Genomic DNA, 12,030 nt, shown 5'->3' on the forward strand with positions numbered 1-12,030 from the left:
CATAGCTTTGCTCTACACATTCTTTAGGAACACTGATGGATGATGGAAATGACAAAAAGAAGACAGAAAATGACACAAATGAGACACAAAACGAAACAAACGAGACAGAAAATGACAATAACATCACCAACAGGTTCTGCTAACATGCTGTGGGACACATTCCATGAACAATAATTATTATTTACAGTATTATGTTGATTAAAAAATGTTTCCACAATTACAAGAGATATCAATAAAAAATAAAAACAAAAAAGGAGATTTAAATTAGATTCTAACTGTTTTATTAGAGATTCAGTTTGGTCATCGGGGGTGGGACAAGAGAAAAATGGCATTTTAGGGGAACTCCAGACTTATTTGGTATTTTAAAAATATTTTCAAACATTCTTTTAGTTTTTTTAGATTTGGTCTCGGGACAAGAACATTTACACAACAACTGCATGTTTTAGTATTTTCTACGTGGATTATTAGAAAATTTGATGGGCGGGATGTAGAATGTTTCCAGTTCTGGAATGATCCTCCTACTGGAACTTTATTTTTATGTTCATCCTCTTTTCCAGTGTAATCACTAACTCTGAGGTTCACAACACAAGGAAAATGTTAGGAGCTTCAGTAGAAATCAACTGGACTTCTCTTGGAGATTCTGTCCAGCTGATTTTTACCGTCACCATGACCTGGATGACTGAGAATCTTCACAGACAGTATAAAGAACAATTCTAAGAGTGACAAATCAGAGTTGTGATCATCCAGAAGAACAGCTCCCCGTCCCCATCTGTCTGCTGCAGGATGAACCCGCTGACATTCAGAGAGGAAACGTGACTTTCTCTAACTAGAGGAACAACTCGGCGTCACTAAGAGGTCAGAGGCAGGTCCAGGGTCAGAATGTCTCTCTGGTCTGACGGCATTAGGAAAGGAGAAGGATTCAGCCATCAGTTCAAACATTTACCGCCCAAAATATTCTAAAAATAGCTAACAAAGATGCTAGAAGGCTTCAGAGCAGAACATTAAAGGACTGCAGGGAGAGCAGAGCAGCTGAAGCTACGGAGAATAATACAGACTAGCTTTATGTGAGACTTTCAGCTGAATCTAACTCAGAACAGCAAAGAACGGTGACCCGAAGATCTGAGCAAGGATCAGACTGTTCATGAATAATGTTAGTCTGGAAGTGAAATATTTCCTTTGGAAGGCTGGATGGACATGTTTGGTTGATGAGCAGTAAAGGTCAGTCGTTATGAGGACCATCTGCTGGGATAACCGCCTTGTTAATACCGTCTCACTGCTCAGGTCTCAGATTTAAAGGGTTACAGATTTAATAAAGCGCTACTCAGATTGAAGCATATTTACACACATCCAGGTGCTCCTAAAGTGAAGAGGAAAATGAACAAAGAAGCTGAAGGTTGCATGAGCTTATCAAACAGAACCGTGGATGCATGGCAATGAAAAAAAAGAAAATATTTATCAAAGCTTCTGATACACCCACACACAGGCAGAGGAGAACATCAGAGAGGCTGTGGTAGAACATAGAGATCAGTGTTCGTCCTCAGGCGGCTCAGATGTGCAGCGAAACCCACCGGCTTCTCCAACAGCGCTTCCTTCCACAGATAGTTCCCACTCACCTTGGCTCTGTCTGGAGGAAACGGGCCGGCCGACGGTCCTCCATCAGGAGTTAGGACTTTGGGAGCCGGATCTGCAAGTTCTGGTCCAGATAAACCCATCTGGGAGCAGCTGCAGTGAGACAGAGGCTCCACCTTTCTGCCAGAGATCAGGTAGGTCCTCAGACCTGGAGAGACGGAAACATAGAGACAGAGCTATAGAGATAGAGATAAGATGAGATAATACAAGACAAGATGAGATAAAATAAGATGAGATGAGATGAGATAAGATGTGATACAGTACAATATATGATAAGTTACGATGAGATGAATGAGATGAGATGAGATGAGATGAGATGAGATGAGACGAATGAGATGAGATGAGATGAGATGAGATGAGATGAGATGAGATGAGATGAGATGAGATGAGATGAGATAAACTTTATTGATCCCACAGTGGGGGACAGTTCCCTGTTACAGCAGCTCAAATACAGGAGTATAAGGGCAGTATAAGAATATATTATAAACAACATTAGAAACACAAGGACACTATATGTAAAAGGATGAAGATAAAGAAAGAGGGAGGAAGTCACTGACAGCTGGGTTCTTCTTTATCTCCAGATGATAGTGGAACAGGAATAAGCTGCTGTGGGGCTGCTAGAGGATTCAGCAGAGGCTGGACCCAGAACAATTCCTCAGTGAATTATATAAACACTGAATATCAATCTCTCCCACTTGGAACAGCAAAGGTCATAGACATGAGTCACTCTCACTTCCGTACACATGGACAGGAACATGCGTGGTGCCGCTGTGCATGTTTTTGTGTAGTTTCTCTAATCCAACAGATGATAGAATACCTCGATATGAACAACCCTTCTCTCCAGGTCCACCTTTCTGCCTGAGGTCATCTCTCTTCATCATACCTGTTCCTCTGCTGCAGCCTGAGGAGCAATTCTAGACAGGAAGTGTTAAATTCCTCCCATCTATCCTCCCCCAGCCTGACTGCCTCCATTATGAGAAAATTAATCTTTCATGTATGTATAATGCTGGCTTCGTGTGTGATTACCATGAAACAGCCCCAGACAAATATTTGAACACCTGCACCATCCCACTTCTATCTCCATGTTGGTGTTTCCGTCACTCCCACCAGGTGTGTGTGTGTTTGAGCAACACCTTCCCCCAAACTCTTCTAAATCTAACCGTTCACCACCAGACCAGCTAATGTGGAGATCTTTGTTTAGAGACTACAGCGTTATTTTACCATAACACCTTGAGATGCTCAGGATGGTGAATTTTAAAGTCTCTGCTGTCTTTAGAAGGATTCTCCCACTGACTAATCTCAGTGTTTCCTGCAGACATGTGGGTCTCTGCAGGTTGTTGCTGTTAACTCTGTAGCTAGGAGGCTCATTCCAGAACTGGAAACATTCTACATCCCGCCCATCAAATTTCTAATAATCCATGTAGAAAATACTAAAACATGCAGTAGTTGTGTAAATGTTCTTGTCCTGAGACCAAATCTAAAAAAACTAAAAGAATGTCTGAAAATGTTTTAAAATACCAAATAAGCCTGGAGTTCCCCCTAAAATGCCATTTTTCTCTTGTCCCCCTGATGACCAAACTGAATCTCTAATAAAACAGTTGAAATGAAATTTAAATCTCCGTTTTTTGGTTTTACTTTTTTATTGATGTCTCTTGTAATTGTGGAAATGTTTTTTTTAATCAACATAATATTTTAAATAATAATTATTATACATGGAATGTGTTCCACAACATGTTAGCAGAAACTGTTGATGATGTTTTTGTCATTTTATGTCTTGTTTCTGTCATTTCCATCATCCATCAGTGTTCCTATAGAATGGATAGAGCAAAGCTATGTCTTCTCTTCTATTTTTCATCTTTTCATCCCATTGTCAGCCTTGATTGAATGTCTCACTCTACCTCATATTATCAGGATCAGACTAATTCTTTGGACTGTTTTCCATCAGTCAGTTTGTCCTCTTGGTCAGCAGTAACAGCAGCTAAATATCTAGCTTCTACTGCTGAGAAAAAGATCACATTAGCATGGATTAGCAACCCTGTTACTGTGATTAGAGTAGGGTTAGCAAACAACACAGAAAACATGGAATAAAAATGCTACCATTGATGTGGAAGCTGAGCCAATCAATACCTATTATTGATGAATATGGGCCAGAAAACTGTAAAAGGAGGTTTATTTTTCAAACATTTAGAAGCCCAAATGTCCTCCAGTTCTGGAATGATCCTTGATAGATCCATAGACTCAGAGACAGATGGTCAGAAGCTTTAAATATGAGCTTCACCTCACAGAGAACAGACCAGGAGGCTGGACTCCTCTTCCTTCTCTCTCTCTCTGTGTTGTGACAGGTCGGCCACAGGAACAGGTGTGTTTGTCAGCAGCACAGGTAAGAATCTCTGACTGTGTTTAACCACAGAATCCAGCACTATGAGCTAAAGTAGTTCAGACAGCAAGCTACGACTGCACACAACACACAAAACAACACAACACACAACACAACACAACACAACACAACACAACACAACACAACACAACACAACACACTCAGCTTCACGAACACACCAGCAGCATTAGGATGTCTACAATAAGACTGTACATGATGAAGCAGCATTTAGAGACAGAGGAACCCATCCAGTCCTCCAGCTGCCTCCACAGCAGTCTCAGCTCAGAGAGGAGGACAAGCCAGTCGACAGCCATTTGGGGAAATAAACCCGTTTACAGCAGCAGCATCCAACCACTGATGCAGACCAGAGGAGGCTTGAAGATGAGAATGGGAGACACAAACTGATTTCATTAACCTGCTAATCAAATCCCTCCCGCTTCCCACCACACACTTCTGCTTTGGCTCAACAGGAATCTTTTCCTCCCACTGGGTTCCTGCTGTCGTCTTCCAGCGTTCTCTCAGCTGGTGGTAGGTGATGTGGAATGAAAATCTGCCTCATTTTGTCAAAGAAGGTAGAAATCTGAGGTGTGACTGCTTTTCACTGAGACCTCTACTACCGAGATTATGATCATTTGAGTCAGAGACACTCAGAGACAAGTGTGTGAGTCACATTTCATTATTTATTGATATAATTAGAGTCATGATTAATGCAAATCCTGTTGTAAAAGCGTTGGTGCCTGCTGAGTAATAATTAAAGTGTATAAGATGAGGACCAGAGCCATCTAACAGAAACCACTGGACCATTCAGTCTCGATTCCCCAGCACAGGAGAGCTTATTAAAGCTAATGAAGTATTTCAGGCTAGATCATCTGTCTGACACGTTACTAGAAAGAAAAGGTGGAAGGCAGAGAGGAGGTTTGACAGTAGAAGAAAGAACACAGAACGTCTATCGAAGCCTCGTCTTCTAGAAAAATAAACGTGTTGTTGGCTTCATTTCCCCTTTTAAAGGAAAAACATGAGTCATGCTTAGAGTCAGGAATCTATGTCCATCCTCCCCTCAGGCTGCTCTGGATGTTAGACTGATCCCATCCTACAGTTCTACAGTTTCACTGATCAGACGCTTTTATCCACAATGAAATACACCACCGTTCAAAAGTTTGGGTTCATCCAGACAATTCCATGTTTTCCATGAAAACTCCCACTTTTCTCCATGTGCTAACATAACTGCACAAGGGTTTTCTAATCATCAATGAGCCTTTCAACACCATCAGCTAACACAATGTAGCATTAGAACACAGGAGTGATGGTTGCTGGAAATGTTCCTCTGTACCCCTATGGAGATATTCCATTAAAATCAGCTGTTTCCAGCTACAATAGTCATTTACCACATTAACAATGTCTACACTGGATTTATCAATCATTTAATGTTATCTTCACTGAACAAAAAATGTTTTTCTTTCAACAATAAGGACATTTCTAAGTGACCCCAAGCTTTTGTTGTCTTCTCCTTTTCTAGACCAAGTTGAGTCGTGTGTGAGAGTGATTCTGTCTTTTACAGGTTGTACTGTTTTTCCTTTGTATTTGTGTACTATACACATAACACCATTCATTCCTGTTAATGTGTTTTGTTTTATGTCTTGTCATTTTGTACTATTATTATTACTTGATACTATTCTCAAATGTACTTATTGTTTCACACTTACGTATTATTTTTATGTAGATTTTGTGTTTTACCTTTGTGAGTTTTCCACTCTTGCACTTTCATTCTTGTCTTTAAACTAAGAGGTCAGTCTGTTGGTCTGGGAGGGTTGCTCATAGAGAGAAGTTTTACTGAGGTTTGAATGTTGCTGGGGGAAAAATAAAAATGTTGACTTGCACCCTAATTGCACTGCATGTCTTGAACTTACTTTAATAAAAATATGTTGGAAAAAACAAAACAAAATAATGTCTAGACTGGATTTACCATTCATTTAATGTTATCATCATTGATAAAAACTGCTTTTCTTTCAACAATAAGGACATTTGTAAGTGACTCTAAACTGTTGAACGGTAGGTAGTGTAAGTTATTCTGAGGACAGGGTGTTACTGGCAGTCCTTTGCATTCAAACGTCTCTAAATAAATCACCTTTTTACGTGTCCCTTAATGAACCTGGGCTCAGTGTTCAGCTGTGAGGAGGAGGTCAGCATCTCACCAGCTTCTCCTTCTCGATCAGTCCCTCAGAGATTCGTGTCATTCATGTTTGCTGACTGACTGAATGGGATGAGTCGTTCCTCTGCTGTCCTCTGCGCTCCGTCCTGCAGTAATGAAGTCCTGAACAGCCTGTCCTGCTGGATCGGGTTCCTCCTGTCCAGGGACAGGATGTCCAGGAAACCAGAGGGAGAAGAGCCAAGCGGTAGGAAGGCACCACCTGTTCACGGCCTCCTGCTCCATACCTGGCAGACCTCACATCAGAGTGTAGATCCAAACATGTCTGCAGTCCTGCTTCCCTCTCACTGGGCTTCTAATAAACCTCCTTCTGTATTTACGGACGTCACACTAGAACATGTTTTATGGCTCTGAACCGTAGATTCTAAACTTTCTGAATGTTTGTCACACAGCAGCATCCTTTATTTTTTATTATCCAGTTGAAATAAAGGATGTTGCTGTGTGACAAGCATCCAGAAAGTTTAGTATTTATGGTTCAGAGCCATAAAACAAGTTCAGGTGTGATAATAGGACCGTCTCTTCCTGTCTGACTGGATCCTTGCTGGTTGGATCTCCTCTCAGATGGACGTCTGTGGATAAATGAAACGGTAGGACATTACACCGCTCACATTCATGGGTTAGGGTTTAATTATTTCTGGTGTCCCAGTGGTAAACAGGATCTCTGTCCTTAAAATAATGATCTTTGGTTTTTAGTAAACAGTTCAGCTTCAGACGGTGCAGCTGGTTTGCATTCCACTTAGTGGCCTCTGTTCAGTGGAGGCTGATAGGATCTGATGTAGGTGTGTGTGTGTGTGTGTGTGTGTGTGTGTGTGTGTGTGTGTGTGTGTGCGTGTGCGTGCGTGCGTGCGTGCGTGTGTGTGTGATGTGAAGAGGGAGTGGAAGGGAGGAGGTGATGGTGTTATTTGCTTGCTGAGTGTTTTTTCTCCTTTGGTTCTGCTCTGTCCTGAACAAAGGGCTTGGAGAGTGAGATAATGTGGTGGGGCTCTCATGGGGAAAGGTTATCTACTGTTCCCTGTCAGCTGATAGCACCAGACAGGACACTTGAAGCCCCACAGCGCCCAGAGGCTGCTGCTAATGATGCTCTTCAGTCAGGCCAAGGTCAGCGAGGTGGAGGACCCCCTTCAGAGCGACACATGGACGATACTCAGGAGACATCAGCTGGAACCCACAGTGTGAAGCTTCTTGACCTTTTTCTCTCTTCAGAGCAGTTCTGTAGATGAAGTTATCAGACCTACAAACTACCGACTAACAAACATCTGCATTAGATCTCATGTGACCCTCATATCAAACAGAGAAAACACTGTCTCGCCCTGCAGTTTTCTTTATCGTCCTCTCTGACTTCAGAAATGATTCCCTGAAACAAGCCGTATGCCTCCACAGATCCACTACTGCAGATCCTCACTGGAGGCCTCCCTCCATGCAGGTCAAACCTCTGCAGATGATCCAGAACACAGCATCACGTCTGGTTTTCAACCAGAAACAGCTCATGGCACCCCACTGCTCAGATCGCCTCAGAAAACTGAAAACTAGACTGAAAACATCTCCCTCCTCGCTGAACGCTCTCATCCAGGTCTACACTCCCTCCTTCCAACCAAAGGTTATTGATCCAACCTCCACACCAGGGCTGGTCCAGAGATGGACTCTTCTCCTCTGTGGTTCCCAGTGGTGGAACCAGTTATCAAACTCTGTTCAGTCTTTCAGAAAAGACTAGAAACCAGATCTTCACTGAACACCTTTAACTTGACAGACTTCTTCAAGAACCTACAAGAGAAGTCCAGGTGGTTTCTAGTGAAGCTCCTGTGATCACCATGACCTGGAGACTGAGGACCTACACAGAGATAATACTATACAATCTAAACTATGAGAGAAAGGATGTTCAGAAACCAACTGGACTACTCTTATCTAGAACTTCAAGAACTGCAACTAGAAATCAACTGGACTTCTCTTGTAGGTTCTTGAAGACGTTTCACCTCCTGAGATGTGGACTACAAGAGAAGTTCAGTTGATTCTGAAAGTCCTTTCTCTCATATTTTACTTTGTATAGTAGTATCTCTGTGTAGATTCTCAGTCATCCAGGTCATGGTGATCACAGGAGCTTCAGGAACCTACCAGAGAAGTCCAGTTGGTTTCCACTGAAGCTCCTATGATCACCATGACCTGGAAGACTGAGAACCTACAGACATGAGCAGCAAACAACTGCAGCGATGTAAAAAAAAAAAAGAAGCACTACTGGTCTGAAATGATGGATCTGTTTCCTCCTCAGAGGTTCCTCCTGATATACCAGCAGCCATTTCACAGAGTTCCTGCTTCATTTCACAGAGTTCCTGCTTCATTTCACAGAGTTCCTGCTTCATTTCACAGAGTTCCCGTCTTGTTTGCTGCCTGATGTTCATGAGCTCCTGTGGTTTAGTGGAGTTTCCAATCAGGGCTCAGAGAATAAAACTGAGTAGAGACCTGAGATTGCTCTTTAAAGGCTTACTGTATGTAATCTTTTCTTGTAAATTGCTGAATAATTGCACTTATCTGGAACCCAGGAAGTTGTTCTCTTTGTATTCTGGTGGTTATTGGTGATAGGTTTGTTTCTCGGGGATCAAAAGTCTTAGTTTTGAAAGACGTCATATAAGCACACACTGAAGTAGCACCAAACGCTGGTATTTGACACGGAGATGAGACTGAAAGGAGCTGAAGCCTGATATGTCAAACGCAGTGAAGCAGCTAAGTCTGTCTCCAGATGCCCAGACAGGGACGTCTCAGGACAGGTTACAGAAGAAGAAGCAGCACCTGGGCTTCCTCAGCTTTAAAAAACAAGCCTGCTTCTCTAACTCGTATATTTCTAAGAGAGGAGGATGAGCAGAGGGAGAGCCAGGACAGGAAATGACGGAACAGTTACTTACTTTACTACTACCACCTCAGACAGAAAGAAAAATAATAAATACCATTAATAGATACCAGAAAGCCGGAAAAATAACACAGTAAATAAATAATAAATACCATCAATAGAGGTTCAGGTTGTTCATAATGTTTTGTAACAAGATTAAATGTGAACATTGTCAGAATAAACTTTTTTTGCACTAAAACAAAGGAAATATTAGGAGTTGTGGTTATTTATGGTTTAATATGCTGTGATTTTACTGGTCGATCACTTTAGACCAAATCACTCTATTAACTGAAATGAAAAATGAGGGAAACTAAGGTTTTGGGTGTCATAGTGGATGAGAATCTGAATTGGAAATCACATATAAATTATACACAAGTGAAAATATCAAAAGCAGTTGCTGTATTATACAAAGTAAAGGATTTGTTGGATAACAGCGTATTGTAGATGTTCTATAGTTCTCTGATTGTTCCATATCTGAACTACTGGGTTGAAGTTTTAACGCCTGGAAGTCAAACATCCAGTTTTCATTTTACAGAAAACAACCATGAGAATAATCAGTTAAAAAAACACAGAGATCCAACAAATCCATTATTCCTTCATTTAAAACAGACGTAGTAGATCCTAGTATTCTGCAGATCATGTATGAAGCCACAGACACTTCACCAGTCACTGTAAGTCAGCGTTTCATAGAGTTTGTTCTGATATAAACTCTGATGGTGAGACTGTCAGCAGCATCTCACACTTTAGTTTGTTTTTATGCTAATTATAAACTGATGCTTTGTTATAAAGGGACAGATTCTATCAGTTTATTCTTCTTTCTGCTCCCTTTCATTCAGAAGTTGGAAACTTTGGTTTATATGTTGTATTAAATTGTTTTTTCTTTTGTCAGTGAAATGAAATTAAACATAAATTGGGCTGAATGTGTCTCTGGACTGAGAAGAGTTTGACTCCTGATCTAAACTGAATTACATCAGAAATCTTCTCTGCTTTCTGTCACTCTGAGGTCCGTCCTCCCGTTCTAACCTCCTTCTAATCAACCAAACGAGTCCACATCCTTCCCCTGTTGTTCCTCTGCTGTGAACAGAGGTGGCATTAAAGCTGAATTTCCATCTGAGCGTTCTTCCTGCTTTACACGGCTCTCTCCAACCACAATAGAAACACTTGACTTCCCTCCAAAGTCTTTCCTTCTGGCTGCGTCCGTCTCTCGTGTTCTTTGTATTCTGAGCTCCAAGTCGCCTCGCTCTGCTGGCAGAACATCCCTCCAGAACCTCCACCACGCCTCTCCTCTGCTCACTGGCCTGGATATTCTCCATCCGTCCGTCCTTCATGTTCTTCAGATCTGCTGGCTTCATCTCCACCCTGACATCATCCCAGAAGCTCACATTCATTTCCATCTCCTCTCTTCCGTCCTCCATCTTCCTTCACCTGCCGTCCTCTGAATGTTCATCCATCTCCAGTTCCTCCCTCAGATAATGACCACAGATCAGTCAGAACATCAGACATCCACACTCTGGAAGCTTCCTTCATCACAGAAACAAGACATTTACCATCAAACACAGCTCAATCTGTTGCAAAGATTTTCTCGAATCACTTCTACTTTTGTCTTGCTTCAAAATAAAAGTGGAATGCTCTTTAATTGAGGACTCATTGACTGTTTAAACACGGAGGTCAACAGAACCTTCACTCGCGCCGCTCACAAGATCATCTGTTGCTTTCAGTTCCACATGTTCGTACTGAGCTGGGTAAAAAGGCTTTTGTTTATTCTGCACCTTTTGCCTGGAATAGATTGCAGAAAGACTTCAAATTAACTGAGTTAATCTCTTTGAGTGCCTTTAAATCAAAACTGCGAGTTCTTGAGGCCATTTCCACAACTTGCCGTTTTTTTTATAACTTGCTTGTAAACTTATTATTATTATTTTTTTCTCGTATTTTAATCATGTCTTAACTGTGTAATTTCATAACTGTGTTTTGTATTTGCTGCTGCCTATCTTGGCCAGGACTCCCTTGAAAAAGAGGTTCTTAATCTCAACGGGATCTCTCCTGGTTAAATAAAGGTTAAATAGAAAAAAAATAATAAAAAAACGCCGTCCCTAACATGAAAACATATTTATGCTGAATGGAAACTGTTTGTTTGCTGCATAGCGAAGCACATTTACAGAGAATACAGTTAGTTCCTAAATATATATCTGTGTGAAAACTTTATTCGAAAATATTTTCAATCTCAGGCTGCACAGTGGATCAGTGGTTAGCACTGTCGCCTCACAGCTAGAAGATCCCCGGTTCGTGTCCTGGAATGGTTCTGGTTCTGGTCTTTCTACATGAAGTCTCCATGTTCTCCTGCTGGGTTCTCCAGGTTCTCCATCTTCCTCCCACAGTCCAACAACCCCCATCCATCATCCACTACTGAATCCTCAGTCCCAGCTGACTGAGGGTGAAGGTTCACCTGGACAGGTAACAGTCTATCACACCTGGACAGGTAACAGTCTATCACAGATTCACCTGGACAGGTAACAGTCTATCACAGATTCACCTGGACAGGTAACAGTCTATCACAGGTTCACCTGGACAGGTAACAGTCTATCACAGGTTCACCTGGACAGGTAACAGTCTATCACAGGTTCACCTGGACAGGTAACAGTCTATCACAGATTCACCTGGACAGGTAACAGTCTATCACAGGTTCACCTGGACAGGTAACAGTCTATCACAGGTTCACCTGGACAGGTAACAGTCTATCACAGGTTCACCTGGACAGGTAACAGTCTATCACAGGTTCACCTGGACAGGTAACAGTCTATCACAGGGCTACACATAGAGACAAACAATCACACTCACATTCACACCTACAGAATCACTAATTAACCTCAGCATGTTTCTGGACTGTGGGAGGAAGCTGGAGAACCTGGAGAACCCAGCAGGAGAACATGGAGACTCCATGCA

At 41.9% G+C, this 12,030-nt stretch overlaps 1 protein-coding gene across 2 annotated transcripts in view; it reads right to left on the bottom strand.

Moving 5' to 3' along the window:
* The window catches only part of LOC111582512 (adenylate cyclase type 9-like), a 43,074-nt gene that overhangs the window by 12,943 nt on the left and 18,101 nt on the right, over window positions 1-12,030 (bottom strand). For both annotated transcript variants that reach the window (XM_035957669.2, XM_023291217.3), the window contains exon 2: window positions 1,614-1,777. In XM_035957669.2, coding sequence (XP_035813562.1) covers window positions 1,614-1,777 — 164 coding nt within the window. The remainder of the gene's footprint in view (window positions 1-1,613; window positions 1,778-12,030) is intronic.

The sequence above is a fragment of the Amphiprion ocellaris genome, chromosome 19 (assembly GCF_022539595.1).
Source record: "Amphiprion ocellaris isolate individual 3 ecotype Okinawa chromosome 19, ASM2253959v1, whole genome shotgun sequence".
In the NCBI taxonomy this organism is placed as follows: Eukaryota; Metazoa; Chordata; class Actinopteri; family Pomacentridae; genus Amphiprion; species Amphiprion ocellaris.